The sequence below is a fragment of the Haemorhous mexicanus genome, chromosome 2 (genome assembly GCF_027477595.1).
Source record: "Haemorhous mexicanus isolate bHaeMex1 chromosome 2, bHaeMex1.pri, whole genome shotgun sequence".
Classification (NCBI taxonomy): domain Eukaryota; kingdom Metazoa; phylum Chordata; class Aves; order Passeriformes; family Fringillidae; genus Haemorhous; species Haemorhous mexicanus.
Genome location: NC_082342.1, coordinates 106,919,574 through 106,939,086, shown reverse-complemented (window position 1 = coordinate 106,939,086; position 19,513 = coordinate 106,919,574). Strand labels below are relative to the sequence as shown.

General features: G+C 38.7%; 1 protein-coding gene across 3 annotated transcripts in view; it reads left to right on the top strand.

Annotated features, from left to right (window-relative positions):
• Positions 1-19,513, top strand: part of MAP3K15 (mitogen-activated protein kinase kinase kinase 15) — an 81,232-nt gene that overhangs the window by 7,919 nt on the left and 53,800 nt on the right. For all 3 annotated transcript variants that reach the window (XM_059839857.1, XM_059839858.1, XM_059839859.1), the window contains exon 2: positions 17,605-17,744. In XM_059839857.1, the coding sequence (XP_059695840.1) occupies positions 17,605-17,744 (140 nt within the window). The remainder of the gene's footprint in view (positions 1-17,604; positions 17,745-19,513) is intronic.

The window sequence follows — 19,513 nt, the reverse complement described above, 5'->3', positions numbered from 1 at the left end:
CACAGTAGGCTCTGGTTGCCATGCACTTCAGGAGGGCTGTGAATTGCTTTAGCCTCAGGCTACCTTTGAACAGCAACAAGGGTGCCTGAGGCTGAGCCAAGAGAGGCTTGCAGCTGTTGCTTTGTCCTCCCCCCTGGCACAGGCTGGGTATAAACAGCGTAGCTCCTGTGTCAGCTGAGGTCAGAGGGCGTCAACGGGGCAGCCAATGGGTCAAACGTGTCTCACAGTATGATTTCACCCCACCTGTCTTCTTTCAGAAGTGCTGCACATAACCTTTTCCTGGGAGGTTGGGCTGGTTGTAGAAACATGTCAGGAACAAAAATTGCATCACTATTCTCTGCAAAGAGAAGACATTAATTCTCACACAAGTACTGGATCGCTGTGTCATGGGAAACCATTCATGCTTTTTTTATCCTTTGTAGTACTCAGCCTGATGAGGTCAATGATTCTGCTGTGTGTTCAAGGTGGTGGAATTGAAACTTCTCAGCTATTTTTTGGTAATACTTCAGAGCATTTAAAGTTTTGTCTATGTCAGTAGTTCAACAGCTGTTATGTCTTGGAGCGCAAAGCCCAGTGGGATTCAATGTCATTTAAGACATGTACCCCAGCTTTTATTACATTGAAGGTATATGATCCCAGCATTGGTTAGCATAGTCTTTCTTTAACTGCAGTGGGCTCTGATGACAGGCAGAAATCTGAAGTGTAATGAAACAGTAATGACACTGTTAGGACTACATCCCTAGCCTTCTGCTGATGTAGGATGGTACAGCTAAATCCAGCAGTAAGGGAAGTACTCCAGTTGATCACAGCAGAACTTATAACTCTGTCTATTCTAGTATATACTGCTTTTATGCTTAAATTGTGTTTAAAAAGTCTTCAATATCTCTTTAAAGCAAAACACAAGGAGAAGAATCTTGAAGTGCTTTTTTAACCCTGTTTCAGTGTAATCTTTTTTTATTTTGTGTCATGTTATGGAGGGAAATGTGTTTGGATTCCTTGCATTTTGTGGACTTTTTTTCTGTTCAGTAAAACAACCCATCATGCAGAGAACTGCAGCTCAACCACGTGTGGTCGAGGGCATCTCAGCAATTTGAAAAGTGTTTAACACATGATCGATGTTTATCACATGATTTCTAAAGCTTTTGAAGTGCATGCCAAAAATGCACTCGTTCTGAAAAACAAACTTCCATGTAAATCAGCGTGATAATGAGCTTTCTCTAAAATTCTTCAGTTTCCTAGTGGTGCTGGCAGTGCTTTCCATGAATAGTGGTACTTTGATGCCTCCAAGCAAGTCAAAACCAGTGGTAGATTCTATGAAACTGATTGTGGGGAAAATAACAGGGAAGTTACTTTTTAAAATGTGGGGTAGTGAATTATTTGCCACTTGCTTGCTATCCTTTCTCCCTCCTTCTCTTTAAATTTTTTACAGCTATTTAGTAGCTAGATCAGCCACAAGAAATTGTGCTGAATCAGTGTCTTTGCCTTAGAGAAAAGCTGAAGGTTTTTTCTATTGCAGAAAAATGTCTGCCCATAATAATTTCACTCAGCTGAAGATTAGCTGCATTAACTCTACTCTTGCTGCCTTTCAGTCACAGAAGCTGAAGAAAGAAATTTCTTTCTGCTTATTTGTGTGTTGAGGGACATTCGTTGTTAGTTTTGCCTTTGATTGGAGAGTGACAAGGTGAAACTTGGGTTGGGAACTGGTAAATGAGAACAGTACAAGGCTGTATTCTGTCTGTGTTGCTTTCTAACAGTGCTAGACCACTCATTGCTGTTGTGCTAATCTTAGTAGATAATAAAAATTTGCAGGAGAAAAGCTAATGTTTACAACGGTGTTACTGTTTGGTTCTGGGCTGCCTTACTTAGCAGACCTTCTGTGTGCACAATCCTGTTTCACACAGTAACTGTCAGCTTTTATCAGCATCAGCTCTGCCTTCTCTGGAAGTGAGATACTTGTTTCAGATATTTTCTTTGCCAGTGGTTGTTTGGTATGCTTCAGTCTTTTTAAACCCAGTTTGAAAAGAGAACATGATTACCAAGCTCAAAGCCAGGCACTGAGCTTGTTTTTACTAGTGCTGTTTATGGGGCTTAAGATAACTGACAAGTTATGGGCTGTTATCAGCTGGAGAAAGTATTCAAATCAGAATGACATCTGAAAATGGTTGAGATGGATTTCTTGATTTTATGATAATTAAATTGTGGTACTGATAAACTTAGCTTTTTGTTTATTATAGTAACAAAACTATGCGAGGCTTCATATTGTTTTGGGAAAACCAGAAACTGTCTTGACTCTCTGGCTTGTGATCAAGTCAAACAAAGAATGATTGATTATTTGAAATTTTTTTTACCCTTTAATGCCACTTCAGATTTCCAGTTTTGCAGTAGTGCCTTTGTAATATTATAATATAAATTTTGAGAAGAATAATGTGTAATTTCCATAAGTTTGGGTATTTTGGACAATTTTAAAGATGAATATTCAGAATTTAGCATCTTAAATCTAAACTTTCTTGCATCCTCTTACCATGACAAGGTACAGGTTAGCCTGGGGATGTTGGTGGATGAGAAACTTGACATGCCCCAGCACCCCAGAGAGCCAGCTGCACCCTGGGGTGCATCCAAAGCAGCGTGGCCAGCAGGGAGAGGGAGGGGATTCTCTCCCTCTGCTCTGATGAGAATCCCTGCAGATCTGGGGGCCCAACGTGGGAGGGATGTGCACCTGTTGAAGTGAGCCCAGAGGAGGCTGTGAAGATGATCAGAGGGCTGGAACACCTCTCCCATGAAGACAGACTGAGAGGGTTGGGGCTGTTTAGCTTGGAGAAGAGAAGGCTCTGGGGAGTCCTTATAGCACCTTGCAGTGCCTAAAGAAGGCTGCAAGAGAGCAGGACAGGAACCTTTTACAAAGGCTTGTAGACAGGCCAAGAGGGAATGGCTTCAACCTAAAACGGCGCAGGTTTAGATTTGATATAAGGAAGAAATTCTTTACTGTGAGGGTGGCAAGGCTCTGGCACAGGCTGCCCAGAGAAGTTGTGGGTGCCCCATCCCTGGATGTGTTCAGGGCCACGCTGGACAAGGCCTTGAGGAAGCTGGGTTAGTGGAAGGTGTCTCTGCCCCCTAGAGGGCTTGAAACTGGATGACCTTTAAGGTCCCTTCCAACCTAAACCATTCCATGTTTTTGAGGTGATGCATCCTGCTAAATACTGGAGACCATGTTTAGAGGTTTGTTGCAAAAATCACAATTTCATGTGATTCATTTTGTCTGAATCACCATTTGGAAGTACTAATAATCCTCTGATTCTATAGAATATAGAGATCTTAGGGAATAGGTTCCCCTGTGATAACAAACAGTCTGTGTTCGTGCTTAATATTCTGTCTACATGCTGGAATTTCTAGAATTATATGTGCTGTATTTATGGAAAAGTTAAAGACTAAGTGGATAATGGCTATGACTAGAAAGACCAGATTTTATTGATCTCTACATAGTGTCTTGAAATTGATTTCTCTCGTTTTTTAATGGAAGCTTCCAATTTTTTAAATTACAGCATTGAGTGCTACATCAGGATTTTTTCAGTAGCACATGCAGTCTTTTAGACTGGCACGTAAAGCTTGTGCTGTTTTCAGGAAAGATAAAAATAGCAGAGTGAATCCACATCTGCCCAGCATCCGGAGTGTTATATCAAGGACTCAGTATCTGTTTGTGAGTGCAAGTCTCTTGGCTCACAGATGATGCCCTGGCTTTATGTAAACTTGATCTGCATTTGCACTTTAATAATACTGCCTTGCCTCAATTAACTTTTTTTCTGTGCATAACTTACTGTGCTTTATGTGGGTCCTAAATGACAGTATGGGAGTCCATCGACATAAAAAGGAAATCTGTGATACAGTTATGAGGTGGAACATCTCAGTTTGATACATAAAAATTCCCAGTGCTAATGATGGAAATATCTCGATATTTGTTTTTAAGAAACATATTTGGGAAAAAATAAGAGATTCAGACTAAGAAAGTCTCACTTTTTTTATATGCTATATATTTAAATAAAGAAAGGAACAAGGTCTTAGCGTAACCCAGACTTATGAGCTTTAGTCTACTGAAATATTTTTTCTATTTTAGTTCCTTGTATTTTGATTACTTTTCTTCTTATTATATTTCTTTGATAATAAGTTAAAGATCAGCATAATTTTACTTCTCCAGTGTTTTTTTTTTTTTTTAATATATGTTGTTGGCCCGTGTGTGACCTGTGGGAGATGTGCAGATTTAGCAGGTTTTTTTATGTTCCCCAGCCAAGGTATTCAACATTTAATGATAGGTGATTCTCAAATGGTTTAGTTTGGATAAATGTCTAAAAGGTTGAACCTTATCTAACCTCCTTGGCCTAAAAATTGATTTGACTGCAGCTGGGGAGAAAGGGACAACGTTCATTGTTGAATTTCATACTCTCTTTAATTTCACTTAGGCCAGGTTATCCAGTTATGTAACTTTTTTTTTTCCCCCCTGTACTTCATTCCCTTTGATTGCCTTTGATGACCCAGTGTAGGAAGTGCAGAGGTGCAGGAGAAGTTAAATAAAGTTCACCTTTCTCATTCCACACACCCCCCCGCTTCCAGTTACAGGCAAGGTTCAAATTAGGTTCAGGCTTGGGGTGTTTTTTCTGCGTGCTCTCTGGGACTGACTGGCTCCGCTCTAGTGCACTACAGTGGAAATGGTTTTGTGTGAGCCTTGGCACACTGCTAGTGTGCCAAGGCAAGTGTTAACTGCCTGCTTTTAATTTACTCTGCTGTCTCTTGTCTTTTCTGATACTAAATAGGGCAAAGAAATGTCCTGTAGAATTAGTAAGTTCTTTGGCTCACGGAAAAAAATTAGGAAAAAGTGTTAGTCTTAATGACTCGGCATAGTGAAATGTATGTATGATGTGAGATAGTTACTCATGTCTGTCTGGCATCTATATCAACATTTCTAATATACTGAGAATATATAAACAGGGAAAATTACTGAACAGGTGTCTTCAGATCATCTGTGACTGCTAAGTGTTTTTTTCAGTGTTCTGGATACACAGATTTAAAGCAAGAAATGAGCAACCTCTGGAATCTTCATTTGTCTACATCTCTGAACAAAAAAAAAAAGGAGACAAATGTGGATTATTCAACTACTCTTTGAGAAGTTTAAAATGTTGCTTCTTTACTATTCATTTGTGTACAAAGGTTGAATGAAAAATGGAAATACATGTCTTTTTGAGGTATGAATCAGGCATACTGATTGTTCCGTAGATGCTTAGCTGTTTTGCAGGTGGAAGACTGCAGATGCTGAATCAGAGACTATTCAAGTTCTAAGTCATACCAAGGTACAGTAGGATGATAGAAATTAATTGCTTAGGTGAAATTCTAGGAATTTTCTTCTCTCTGAAGGCATTTGATTTGTTACCAAGTACCTTTAAAATGAGGGCTCTGTTTTTCAAAATCACTGTTTCTGTTTCAGTGGGGTATTTTTTTTCCTTCTGAAACTCAGCATCTTAATAACTGCATGGTCAACAAGCCCATCTCTGAAATCCCAGTTTATGTGACTAGGTTAGCATCACACAGCAGCTGTGGGGTAGGAAGAAGCAGGTATGGAATTCAGTTTCACAGGCAAGCATTCAGCTGCTTAAGCCATGGTAATGCCCTTTTTATTCCTGCAATGTTGTCAGCCTCTGTCATGGTGTCATTGCTTAAGTCAGCAGCCAGTGAGGCTGATGGAGACTGCTCTGTTCCCCACATACCCACAGTCACTGGTCTGCCCTGAGCTATTCTCATGGGGTAATCCCAGCAGGCAGCTAAACACCACTCACTCACTCCCTCTCTCACCAGCAGACTTGGAGAGAGAACTGGAAGAGTAAAAGTGAAACAACTCATGGGTAGAGAAAAGGACAGTTTCATATAAGGCAAAAGTTGCTTGTGATGTGTTATTTGGCACCAAGGCCAGCTCAGGTTGGGTCACTGCTGCACTTGCACTGCTTCTTGTAAGGCTTTTCCTCCAGTGGTTCCTGCTATAAGCAGTTTTTGTGACATGCAACTCAAATCATGGTTGCTGCCCTGTAAAGGTGTATCAATTAAAACCTGCACCCCTGCTCCCTTTGGACCAGACCATAGGGTTTAAAATGGCAACGAAAAAAAAAAAAAAAAAAGAAAATCTACTCTATCTCACCCAAAACCAGCACAGTTGTGTTTAAAAAGGTTTATTTGAATGTTAAGATTCTTCAGTGTATTTTAACTATAGTTAGTTAGCCAGCATCACTGTCTATCTATCTGTCTGTCTGTGATAAGAGTATTTCACAGTATATATAAAGGAAGGATTGTTTATCTGGAAACTTGTAATGATTAATAGTTTTTGCTTTTTACACTGTACGTGGTCAAGTGATTGATGTCAACCTGAAATAGCAAATTGCTTTAATTAGTCTTTTTTTCCTGTTTTACTTGTGATGGGTGCATGTTTACAAGGTTTAAATAACAGTAATTTTTAAATCTCAATACTTCATTTTGGCACTCATGAAATATGATTATAATTCAGTGGGGATGATTCTAAGAGATGTGTACCATCTCAACCTAGAGTCTTTTTCACTATTTACAGAACTGGATTTTTAAGTTACAGATGCATATGTCTTTTGATACACAATATGTAAAAAGTGAGTTGTCATGAAATTAAGCTTTTAGCTGTTATTTCTTTCAATTGTTGTAAGTTTAACAGTTTCTTCAAGTACTTTTCCAGGACAATAGTGTGAAGCTGGTAGCTGATACTGCTCACAGGACTGATTAGCTACAGTGACAGAGCTTCTGTCTGCTGCTGTGCTAGCACTGAGTTAGCCAGAAATTGCCAATTTAAAGATAGGTTGATGGATAAGGGGAGAACAGGACAATGAGAGAGACACAGTGGATCATGTGAAAGAGGTAGGAGTTGCAGGTAGCAATAAGCATTCATCTGTCTGAGCCACAAAACCACTGAAAAGCCTAAGATGCAAGCAATGAGATCTCTCTCAGTTCCGAACCTGGGATCTTGAACACTGTAGTTTTACAAAGAAATGGTATAAATATCGATCTCTTGTGCACAACTTTTATAATGCATTTCTTACCAATGTGTAGATCTTGGCAGCATCCACCTGATATGATTGGGGTTAGCTAATGATCTGTGGCTGTGGTCCCAGAATTGGTAAATTTTTACAATACTTCCTCAAGGAAGGGAGGCTGTGTAAAGGGGTCTGTGCTGTGCGTTTCTAGAGACAGTGTGTGTGGACGTTATCTTTTCGACTTTGACCTCTCACACTACTGTGACTTAACTCCCTCAGTCTTGAGGTTGTGTTCTTCCTGGGACCTCACAAGCTACGGTATGAAAGGAAAAAAAATAAAAAAAATAGAAGGTTAAGTGTAGGCGAGACGGGGGTAGCACAGTCGGGATGGACGGAGACGAGAGATCTCTGAAGCCAGGTCGTGGAACTTGCAGTTTATTGCAAAGGGCGCGGGTACAGGGCCCTGCTGGGAGCTGCCAGCTGCAGCTCGGAGCAGGCCCGAGAGAAGAGAGAGGATGAGAGGGTAATAACGTAAAAGGCAAGAGCTAAGAGCATAGAAAAGTAAGAGCAAGAGAGCAAGAGTATGAGTGAAAGCAAGAGAATGAAGTTCGCGTTACAATACAATAAATCATCTTCTGTGTTGAATATTCTGATTCTCACTAACCAATCTAGTGCAACATACAAATCCTATAGCATTTACATACAGCCTGTAAGAATCACTACATTACCATACTGTGCTACATTTTAAACCCTAAAAACTCCTCTTCAGACCTCTTCTCCCAAGCTGGCAGGGTCTGCTCGGACCCTTGGACCTGCCTGCTTGCAGAGGGTCTTGTATCATCAAAAGGGGATTACCTTCAGCCGGCCACACCATTGTTTTCCTGTTGTTCAGTAACTAAGGGATGTCAAAGCTTGCTTTCATTTCAGTCTCGCTTATAGTTTCTATATTCTCAAAATCTTTTGCCAGGCAATCATATTTGTAAGGCTTTCCTGTTTCATCTTCCCCGAAAGTTAAGTCTATTACTAGCTTTTATATTAATGACTTTATATTTATGGAAAACTCAAGGAAGAGTTAGGTGTTTGAGAAACCCCTGGAAATATTAGGTGAAGATTTGAATTGTGACAGTCCTTCCTCTCTCACAGGTAGAGAGAATGTGAGTAAAGTACTGATGAGAAAAGATCTATAGTCCTCCACTGTGCATTTTGTTGGTTAACTGGTGGGAACACATCCAGGGAAGCATCTGCTGAGATTATATAATTCTTGTCTGGAATGGCTTAATGGTTAATGAAATCCTTCCAAGCAGAGCTGTGAGGCTCTGTGGAAGGGGCACTGAACAGCTTCAGTGTGGGTGTCTGCAGTTGCTTGGACTCCCCTCATGAGCAGTGGCACTTCTGGGCTGCAGTTGATCTCCTGAAGTTAGCTTCTAACAGATATGGGGAATGGGGCTGGAAAAGTGCTTTTGCTCTCTCTGTGCTGACAATGGAGGCAGTGACAACAGGCTCGTCTGAGAGCAAACATCTCCCTTGTGACTCTGACCAGCTCACTGCCCAGAACTTCGCTTTGGAACAAGCAGCATTTCATGAGGCTAAGAGGAGTTACTTCCAAACAGCTTCACCCAGCTGACAAATTTCTGATTTGGTGCTTGAAAGGCTGCTTAATTTGGCATGAGAGGATTTTTAACAGTGGCCAGAAAAATAAGTTCTCCAATGCAGTCTCAAAATGACTTGAGTTGGTTTTAATTAAATCTCTTTAAAAAAAAAAAAAGAAAGAAACAAAACCCAACAACCTGAAGCAAAGACTGGCAAAGTTAAAAAGGACTGAAAGCAAAGCTTTGTCATGGAAAATATTAAGCAATTTCTAAGCCTGGGCATGTACTATTTACAGTGAATTATATATTTCCTAACTTCTACAATTCAACATTTCAAGAAGAGTTCTTTGAGGATTAGGTCTTTGTTTCCTTCTTTCCCTAAACTGCCAACTGCAAAAAAAAAAAAAAAAAAAAAAAAAAAAAAAAAAAAAAAAAAAGCACAATTTATGACTTTTTGGTCTTATCTTCTGAGAGAGGTTATTATCAGGTGTTTCCAATCATACAATATTTTTCTTCTTCATACTTGTGCAAAGCATTAAAAACACATTCTGAGCTTGGATGCCACTGTATTACATTAACTGCATTACTTTTCTTCTCGTGCCAGTTCTTGTGGATGCCGGTTGTATTCTGATTTGGCAAACTCTAAAAGACTCTCCCTGAAGATCTGTTAGAGAAATAATAAGCATAGGCATTCTATTGGCACAATTTTTGCTTTTCTAGATCAGTAGGATTGTCCTGTTCTTTTAATACAGTGTCTTGCCCTCTTTGAAACTTAGTTCTGCTGTGATTTTAATAGTGTTTAAGAAGTATCTAAAATGTTAAAGCTTTTGATGTTAAAGGTTTTTGGAAGAGTCCTTGTTTCTATTTAACAGAATAGTTCCTAAAATGCAATTTCAGGGCAAAAATTTGAAAAGCTTCAAATAATGTATCTAAAACTCCAAATCATAAAAATAAATGAGAACTCAAGCTACAGATCAATTCCTAGAACTGGCAGTGTCGCTCACCTGCTGTAATTTGTTCTGTTCCTCTCAGCTAAAGTGTAGTCTCTTGGGTGATGTAATTTTTGGAACAGACATTTAGCTATTAAGGAATATGTATTAATTATAAATATGGCACAAATACTTTGTCGTGTTTTAGAAAAATGAGTTGTTTTAGATACTAGTTTCTCCTGAGTTGCAATAAATGCCACTGAAGCATGAAAAATATGTTCTACTTCTATTTTTAGTGTGTGTTCCGTGTACCAGAGGACAGATGAAAGATGCAGTATCTGTAAAGTAACACCACAGCACTAACATGATTACTGGCTGCAATGTTCAGGTCTGAATGTAACCCTGTTGTGGAGTTGTTTGTATGAAAGGAGAATTTTGTTCAGAATTAAAAAAGACAGAGATGAGCATTGACCCCTCAGTCTTAGCTGTTCTGTTGTTTTGCATGATTGTCTCATTTTCACAGTATCATCCGAGGGTTGATTTTGCTGGATAGGAATTGACAGTGAATGTTATAATGTCATACATTGCTAAGATAGCCTAAGACTAAAATTTTCTAATGCTCCCAAAGCTAGAATTTGAAATCAAAAGGACAAAAGATTACGGGTGAGAACTGATCTCAAGAACAAGAAGTTTCTCTCTAGTTATGATTCCACTAAATATTTAAAATAAGTACAGGTTTTGTATTCTTTATCTACATTAAAATGCTGTCAGGCTCTGTGTACAACCAGCATTCTGTGCTGGTTGCATTCATCACTAGTTTCACTCCAGCTACATGTGCCTCTGTTTTTGATACACTGGGTTATTCTGTTTTGTGCTTCTTTGCACTTCACATTTCATCACCTGCAGCAAGGCTGTCCAAAAATTGCTCATTCCTGTGCCATTTCAGGCCACTGGGGGTTCTCCCAGGACTTTCACTGGAAGCTGTATGAGGCACTCCTGTTATCTATACAGGAAAAAAAAGTGTTCCAGCTTTCTTACCTCCACTTTCCGACTGTAAGCACTACAACTTTGCTTGGTAAGTTTTAACCATTCTCAGACTGTAAGCACTACAACTTTTCTTGGTAAGTTTTAACCATTCTGGTAGTTTAAAACCTGCATTATTTCAGCTTTTTGTGCTGGGAGCTGTGAGGATTGAGTTTGAGTGTTCCAAACTTTTCATGTGCACAGGAAGGAGGAGCTGCCTTGCTGGGCCACATGAAAGGACTTTGTAGCATCACCCAAATGCTATGGTTAGAAACACATTCAGTTGTCAGCTGTTCCTCCTCCTCCTCTTCCTCCTCCTTTACATGATGTGTCTGCTTTCCCACAAAGCTCAGCTGGCCCACTTTGCTTAACACAGCTGTTCCCAGAATTGTCTCTGGAGGTGGGACATTGCCAGTGTTAATGTGTTGTGTAAGTGGAGCAAAGCAATCATTTGAATTGCTACAGTTAGCAATGCTTTTGGGTGGTGGAAAGGCTCGTCTGAAAAATTAAAAGATTTTTTGTTTCCTAGTAATAGCAGAGCTCAGGATTTGCCTGGTCCTTTCAGGAAAGTTATTTAACAGCAAACTTTCCTTAGTCAAGAGTGCTGGTTCTGCTCAGCTAATACATGGTTCACCTTCAGCACTCGCTACATTCACTGAGCAGAGCAGTTTCTCAGGGAAGGATATGAAATTGGTTTCCAGAGCAAGACTTGACACATAAAAAAGAGGAAATGCAAAAGAGAGCTATGACTTTGCCCTCTGTGTTTGTGGTTCTAAGACTGCTGGCTTTAATAATTGTTAGGTACTACGTGGTTGCCTTCCATATTGCTTGGTGGGAGGAGAAGTGACACATTTTGGGGTGCGGTGGCCTTTCTCTTTAGTAAATCACTTAATAACATAAAGCCTGTTTCAGATGTAATGGCACAATTAGTAAAAAGCAAATGACAATCTCAGTCTGAGAACAAAAATTAGAGGTGTTGCTCTATTTTTTTAAAAGAGCACAAGTCTGAAATTACCACTTTACTACACTTCTTGTGTTTTCCTGAGCAAAGAGATAAACCATGGAAAAGCACCTTTCAGAATTTTGGCCACTTGATGCCCAGGTTTTCAGAGTTCCCAAAACACTTGACAAATCCATTAAAGCTGTGAAAAATAAGTTATAACTAAGTTTAGCATTTGCTTCATTTTAGAGTCAGACTGTGTATATGGATAATGTACTAGAACTGGAATTCTCTGTGTTATCTTCTCAAGCTAACAATAAATTTAAAATAGTGAATTAACTTAAATACTGGCCAAATAAGTTTTTTCTTTCTCCTGTTTGTGGTTGGTGTCATTAATAAAACCTGATAATGTCACTTTTTTTCCATGCTTACTATATGTGAACAGAAAGAAATCTTTTTTCCCACACTAATATGAGGATTCATACCTAATTTAATTCTTATTTTTCCTGTCCTTTGAATCACTTCCTTTTGCCCATGAACTAAACACCCTTTCCAAAGGAAGTGCCCTCCATGCATCAAAAGATTTCAAACATCCAGTGTGCATGCTTGTGTTTCCTGTTCTGAGGTAGGCAGTAGGCTGGAATTTGCAGTCAGGGCTCCAGCCACTCCAGGACTCTTTTGCAAAAATTGCAGCTTATAAACCTACTTTCTTAGAGGTGCTTTCTGAACTATTACAGTTAATTTTAATTTTAGTATTTATACAGAAGTGCAGCACTTGGTTTTAATATACAAGAATCTAAGTGTAGCCTGAAATATATAAAGTTGTTTTTAAAATGCTGTTTAATGTGATTATAACATGTACAAATCTATATTGCAGGACAAATCATTACTGATTTGTTGGTTTTTATTTTTATTACCAATTCTGGCCCTCTAGCAAACCAGTTAGCAAAGTTCATGCTATAATGTTGCAAACTTGAAAAAGTTGAATTGAAATACCAGAAGTTCCTAAATTTAAAAAAGAGCTTTGTCTCCTGGGTCTTTCAGCTTCTAAGGCAATATCTGGGTTTAATTTGGTGCTTTAGATTGTAATTGGAACAATATTTTTTCTGAGAAAAGTAAGCAGATTTTTACAGGATTATAAAGCAGTAAGATTTAAATGAAACTTGATTTATTATGAGAGCCATAATATCATCACAAATGTTGACAGTATTTTTACACTTACATTGGCTTGTGCCTAGGATCTAATGGAGGGCACTGACACTTTGCTGGTGTAACAAACTGTGCTGAAAAAATCACCTCAACAGTTCTGTTGGTAGTTGCTACAAATGTGCTTTATTACCTTGAGCTTCCCAGTTTCTGGGAGTATGGGATGGTGTGCCTTTTGTTTTAGCTGAAGTGGAAGCTGCAAAGGGTTCCTGGTTTTCAAATACCCCAAGTTTTACCATAATTATTTCCCTGTGAAAACTTTGGTATCGTCTTCTTTAAAGAGCTGTGCAGACATCAGAATTAATGTGTATTCTGAATTAAGGATTTTAATTTCTTTAGGAGTATTGTTGTTCTTCTGAAGAATTTGACAGTTTTCTTCACTGGTATTCAAGGAATTACATTTTTTTTTTTACTTATTGACTATGATGCAAGTAGCCAATCAACTGAAGCAATGCTAGTGTAAAGGTTCATAATTTGCAGGGTGCTAGTGAATAGCAAAGGGCTGAGTTCTGCATTTCCCTCCAATAAGATTTCTATTATCACATTAAGTTTGGGGGGTATATTTGAAATCTGTTATGTATAGAAAGGTTCCAAATGCTGAAAAATAATGAATCTGAAATAATGGAGCAAGGTTCTTGCTCTGCACATGGATAAGGCTGTATGGAGGTGAGTCTTAGATTAGAAGTTGAAAGCAGTGCAGACTATTTTTGACCTTTTTCTTCTGTTAGGCCTCCTAGATTCTATTTAACTATCAGCATATTGCAGGCTATGTCTTCATTTTCTTCTGTGTATTACTTTTTAACTTACAGATCCCAAAATTGTCAAATTGTTCTTTTGGTTTTGCTAACATAAATCATAAAAAAAGCTGTGTGAAGACTTGTGATTTCTTTAGATCATTAATTATATGTTGTCTTCAGGTGCATTTCAAGATAGAGAAATTAGTCCTCTGGTCTTAACCTGTTTAATAATGTTTTCCATGTTGAATTACTTATTAGTTTCATAGTCTCCTATTTTACCACAGTTAATGATCTCTAATCTTCATTTCAGTTGTCACAGTTATTTGTCTCTGCTCTCGTGAGACACACTAGTGTTAAAATATGTAAAGTGTAATATAAGAAATGAATTATGTACCATCTGCTGCAACAATGCAGAGACCTAATCAAGACTGTATAAGCAATAGTTCTGAATTACCTTAATGCCCTACAAATACACAGATACCATAATCATTTTACAGTGGAAACAAAAGCCTAGACAAATGAATTGCAATCACATAATAAGTTGAGATCAGTTTTTGGGTTCATGACAAAAATTGACTACTTTCAGGATGAAAATAGTTTCATGGGCAACTACTAGAGAATAAATTGAGTTGAAAATATATGCTATGCTTAAGAAGAAATGAGGGAGAACACATTTTTATGGGTATGCTCTTTTGAACGCGAGTTGCTAATGCAGAAAAGAAGCCATAAGTTTAAATATTCTATTCCAGAATAATTTGAAATTGGTCATATGCAACATTAAGCACATCCCCACGCCTCTACTGTATCTGGTGGATGCATTGTACAGATTTTCACTTGGAAGCCTTCTGTCTTTCCCGAGGGGCTGTACCTTCCCCTGCTCTTTTCCTTCTGAACATAGGAAACCCTCTCCACTGGTGGTTTAGACCTGTGTGAAATATTTCATTATCGCATAAAATTTCTCATGCGTGATAAGATTTGATAAAAATTGCCATTGGCTTTTGCTTCACCCCTGTCTGTAATGAAGGTTGAACCTAAATTTGTCAAGGGAAGTCCAGAAGTACATTTGGCTAGCCAGGCTCTTTTGTTATGGAGAATGGGAGTTGAGAATGAGCTCTGATTGACTTATGTTTCTATTCATAAATCAAGATTTGCAAAGCACATACTAGTGTTGAAGTTATTTATTTTAATGTGTCTCTGGAAATTTCTCTTATCAGCCATTCTAAATGCATGGTTGAAATGCAGAGCCACATATCTTGTTTTTAAAGAACTTTAAATGAAGAATTTTAGTGTAAATCGTGAGAAAAATGCAAGATAACTGAAACAGAAATATTTTTGGTGTTGCATACTAGCTTTGTTCATTACATGACTCACAAAACTGCCTTACTCCAAGAAGACAGATGTACCCCTAAGAACAGTAGTTCTGGGGAGTGTGCTTAGACCCAGCCATAGGTGACACTGCGCTCTGCTCTCTCAGCATCCCGTGCACTGGATGCATCCCAGGGATCCACTGCTTTTATAAGTGTTTACTGTGGGTCATATTTTCTCCGCCCAAATTTGCATTAATTTCATGGGCCCTCTGTGCTTGTGCTGCATTTCACTAGCACGTTAGTAAAGCTGCTTTGTAAGTAAATCTTTTTCCTCCGTGCTCCAAGCCTGCTGCTGCTACTCCTGGAGGAGGACTTGGAGAGCTCCAAAGGATTGCAGCTTCTCATAACTGCTCTAGCCCACAGCCAGGAGTGCGTTGGATGCTCTGCCTCTGTCTGCTGCCATTGACTTCCATGTCATTCCTTGACTCCCATCCTCAAACTGAATCCACTCAGTTATATCCCTGGAACTTTTTTTTAGCATGCATGCATATTTTTGTGATACATCTTCATCTCTGCTACTCTTCATTTTTATTTATTTTTATTTTATCTTATTCACATCTGTGTTTGTGAAGTGTGAATAAGCAAGGAAAACCTGTTCTCATAAATCTTTTTATCATGTGTGAATTAATATCTAAGGTATGAATAACTACCCTTTTAAAAGGAGGTGCTTATTTCTGTTCTTATGTCCATTTCATGTGTTATTGATTCCACTTACGTGGCTATGGAGCAGCAATCAACAGGAGACAAATTTCAGTGTAGACCAGATGTGGCAATGAGCTGTGTATAGCCCTGTTTCAATGAACTCTGTTACAAATGATTGCTCACATCATATTGTAAAATGCAATATCTGTGCACTATGACACTGCATTATCTGGGCTCCCTTATCAGGATGATGATTTTGATTTCACAGTACTCTGATTCCCCAGAAACGCTCTTTTGCAAGCAATAAAAACCATCCAAGCTGCTAATGGTACTTAATTCTTACTCTGCTTGTTAGTTTCCCTTAAATTTGTTCTGTAGATAATTTATGTTTTCCAAAAGGATTTTGCAATATTGGGGTAATCTTGTTTCTGTTGAGTTTATGGAGCTGGGGTTTACTTCTTCAGGCTCTTTCAGTTTACATAATGCTATGGTGTGCAATACACTGAGAATTTTATTAATTCTGCAGACAGCTGGCTAAACACTGGAACTGGAAAGATCATCTGTAGATGGTGCAGGATTTGAATTTTATATGAATAAGGGGATTTTCTTATGCCATGACTTTGTCCTGGGATTTTGTTTCTTTGGTTGGGGAGGGAGGTGCATTTGCATTTTTTTGTGTGTTTTGTTGAGGGGTTTGGGATATTTTGGGGTTTGGGGTTTTTTATGTTTGTTTGGTTTTGCTCCTGAACAGTGATGTTTTGGTCTTAAAGCAGGTCTTCAGACTCAAAATGTTCCTTGTGCTTTAACAGGAGTCTCATAGTAATCCAAGGAACTGGCTGAGCTCCATGTGGTGTGTCAGAATAGGCTGATGGAATTGTACAGGAGCATATATTTGTGGCAGGTTTTTCCAAGAAACTGCCTACTAAGTATGGAGTATTGATTCTTGTGATGTGTAACCTTGGTGCAGCCAAGGTTAACTGGCTGCTGCATTTGGGTCTCAGCCATCAGACCTGCTTTTAGATTTCTTGTTTATTGGTAGCTCACCTTTCTGTCTTTCCCCGTATGCGCCAGGCACTGCCTGTTACCCCTTCAGAGATACAGAATTTACTGCCCAGCTGCACTGAGTCTCTGGAATCTGTTTTGAACCTCAGACTCCCCTGTGGTTTCAATGCTAAGGCTCTATTCTTATGAATACTTTGGACTTCAGTTCATCCATGTATCCTAAAGTGGTGAAAGCAGACAGACATATAGATACAGACCTCTAAAAATTTTAAAGCAAAATTTTCTTAGGAATATATAGGATATAAGGATCAAGAAATAAAAACTCAGCGTTAAGCATCCTCTTCTCCAGTTCCCCCTTCTTCCTGCATTGCTGTTTAGGTCTATATGAGAACATGGCGAACTCAGAATCTTTTGTCTGTATCTCAGCTGTTCTGCATAATATGGGATATTTCTCATTAGCTCTCTGCACAGCTCTTCTTGAACAGATGTAAATGTTCTTACTTGTGTTTCTGACTTTCATTTCTGACTGGAACACTAAAGAAGAGCAGTGGAAGTCTTGCTGTGGCTACTTGTGATTGAATTCCCTTATTTTGCTGTGCCACTCATCTTGAAAATCTTGCTTGTACCTTTTTAGAGTCAATTTTCAGAGTAATTTCTTTTTCTGCTCTTTAGTAATTAACCATTCTTCAGACCTCAGCCTCTTAAAATTACCTTGGTGTCACAGTTTTCCCTGGTTTTCTAATTTACATTATTATTTTTAGATGTTCCATCCTGAATATTTGAAACTTCTGTCCTATGGGTATTCATGCTGTCAGGCCTCAGGGAGCAAGTGCAAAATTGCTTTTTTACCCAGGCATTCCTGATGCTGTGATTTCAAAACCTCAAGCAAGATTGATAAACTCAGCCTCCCAGTTAATGCAACACTGATAATTTCATGAGTGGCTCTTACCTTTTATATAAAGGGTAAAATTTACTTCTCTCAAAAGGAAATGACCCTTAATTGAAAATGTTGACTTGGTCTGTCCGGTGTGTGTGTGTAATTTCAGGATTTATTTTGAATTTCATGTAAGATGGAAATTTGGTTTAAGATTATTATTTTTTTGGCATTCTCTCTTCTTTTCCACTTCTCTCATTTCAGATGTTGCAGTTGTGGACATGAGTGATATTTCCAAGCAACCGTCACTGTTCTACCACCTTGGCGTTCGTGAAAGCTTTGACATGGCCAATAATGTTATTCTTTACCATGACACTGATGCTGACACTGCTCAGTCTCTCAAAGTAAGGCTCTTACTTCACAATCTGCTTCATTTCAGAAATATCTTTATACCCGATCCTATGAATGTTTGTGGTTTTTTGAAACTTACATTTAATGTAACTTCTGATAGCTGCATAATTAAATCCTGCTGAGAAAAAGCAACTATTTGTAAAAACAGTAATAATAGAATAAATAAATGATTATTTTGTAAGACAAGATCTGTACTGATTTTGCTTCAGGTAGTTAGACTTGGAATTGAGGGTACAGGTCCGATTTTTTTCCTTCCTTTCCCTCTTTTAATTAGAGTACATGTAAGAAAAAGTTATTGCCTGTACAATAATAACTTGAACAAGGGCTGTATTGCAGCCTACTCCTATGTAAGCACTTCTGTCAGATGAAGTTTGTATTCCCTAGGTGCTGACTAGCTAAGACTACTAGAATCTCCTTTTATTGCTGTTTGAAGATAGGAAAATACATCCTCACCAAATTTTTTTAGAGGGCTGTTGTTCATTTTTATAGTAGGATAATACATGCTATACACTTAAGTCCTGAAATTGCTATTCTGGATGCAAGTCATATATTGTGGATGTTTCTGCCTTTTTCAGTGCAGGTTCTCTTTATCTTACATCACATTTAGACTTCACATTTAGACTTTTGTCCTCTGTATCATCTGTTGCTGCTTTTAATATGATCCATTTTCTTGCCACCTTCAGTGAGACAAGCATTGTTCATGCTTTGTTGTTTTTTCCTTAGTTTGAGTTATTGCCCCTTGCTACTTCACTTTTTTCTGCACCATTAGTGTCCAAAAATCCTTTTTGGAGTTCTCCAAACTCTCTTGATTCTGTAAGAATTTTAAGTTTCCTTTTTCACCAGAAAAGCTCTGTCCTGTCATGGCTTCTCGTTCCTCTGCTCTGTTCTCAGTGTCTTTGATTTTGCCCTCATGTGTCTATAACCCATACTTCCTTTCTTCATGTGGTGGTCCACATGTGCATTCACATTCCAAGTGGCCTGGAGTCCCAAGAACTCCGAGCTGGAGCCTGTCACACCCTTTGCTCAGTGAGATTTTCCATATGGATACACACTAAGGTATTACTGGTGTGTCCTCCTTTCCTCCATCTAATCAGGGTGGGCGGGCATACAGCTTTTCATCCACTGCTGGTAATATACCTGACTGCCATGAAATACTTCATTTTAATTTTTCATTAACACATTATCTTTTTTTTATGCTGTTGCTCAGATGTTCTGATCAACTTTATTCTGCCAAGAATGTGCACAAGTCTGGGAAGCACAGGCTAGTTGTTTTCTGTTTCTGCCCAATGAGCATATTGGCTTTGATTTCTGCACTTCGTACCAAGCACATACTGAAGCTCCTGTTCCGTAACTGGAGTGTTGAAGAATCTCCAGGATTACATCCATTGTGGTTGGATGTTCAGACTGATTCTTGCAAGTCATTGCATTGAGAGTTCTAAGTCTTTTTTTCTAATAATGTAATGCTCAAGTCTAGAGACTGGGGAACACCAGAATGTGACTAGGTCACTTAAGGCCAGAAAAACTATTATCTGCCTTCCCCTTTCTTCTTCTGGGAGCTCTGTCAGTGGCACTTGTATCTTACTTGTCCCTCAGTTTGCATAACCCCTTTGGCCTAAATGGGCCTATAGCATATCTTAGATGGGATTGTAAGACGTGATTTAAGTTGCTGGAACCAGCTAGGAGAGATCCTGTGTATCAAATGGTTTAAGCTGGACACTGAGACAGGGTGCAGTGCTCCTCTTATCATTGGTATCTCTTCAGC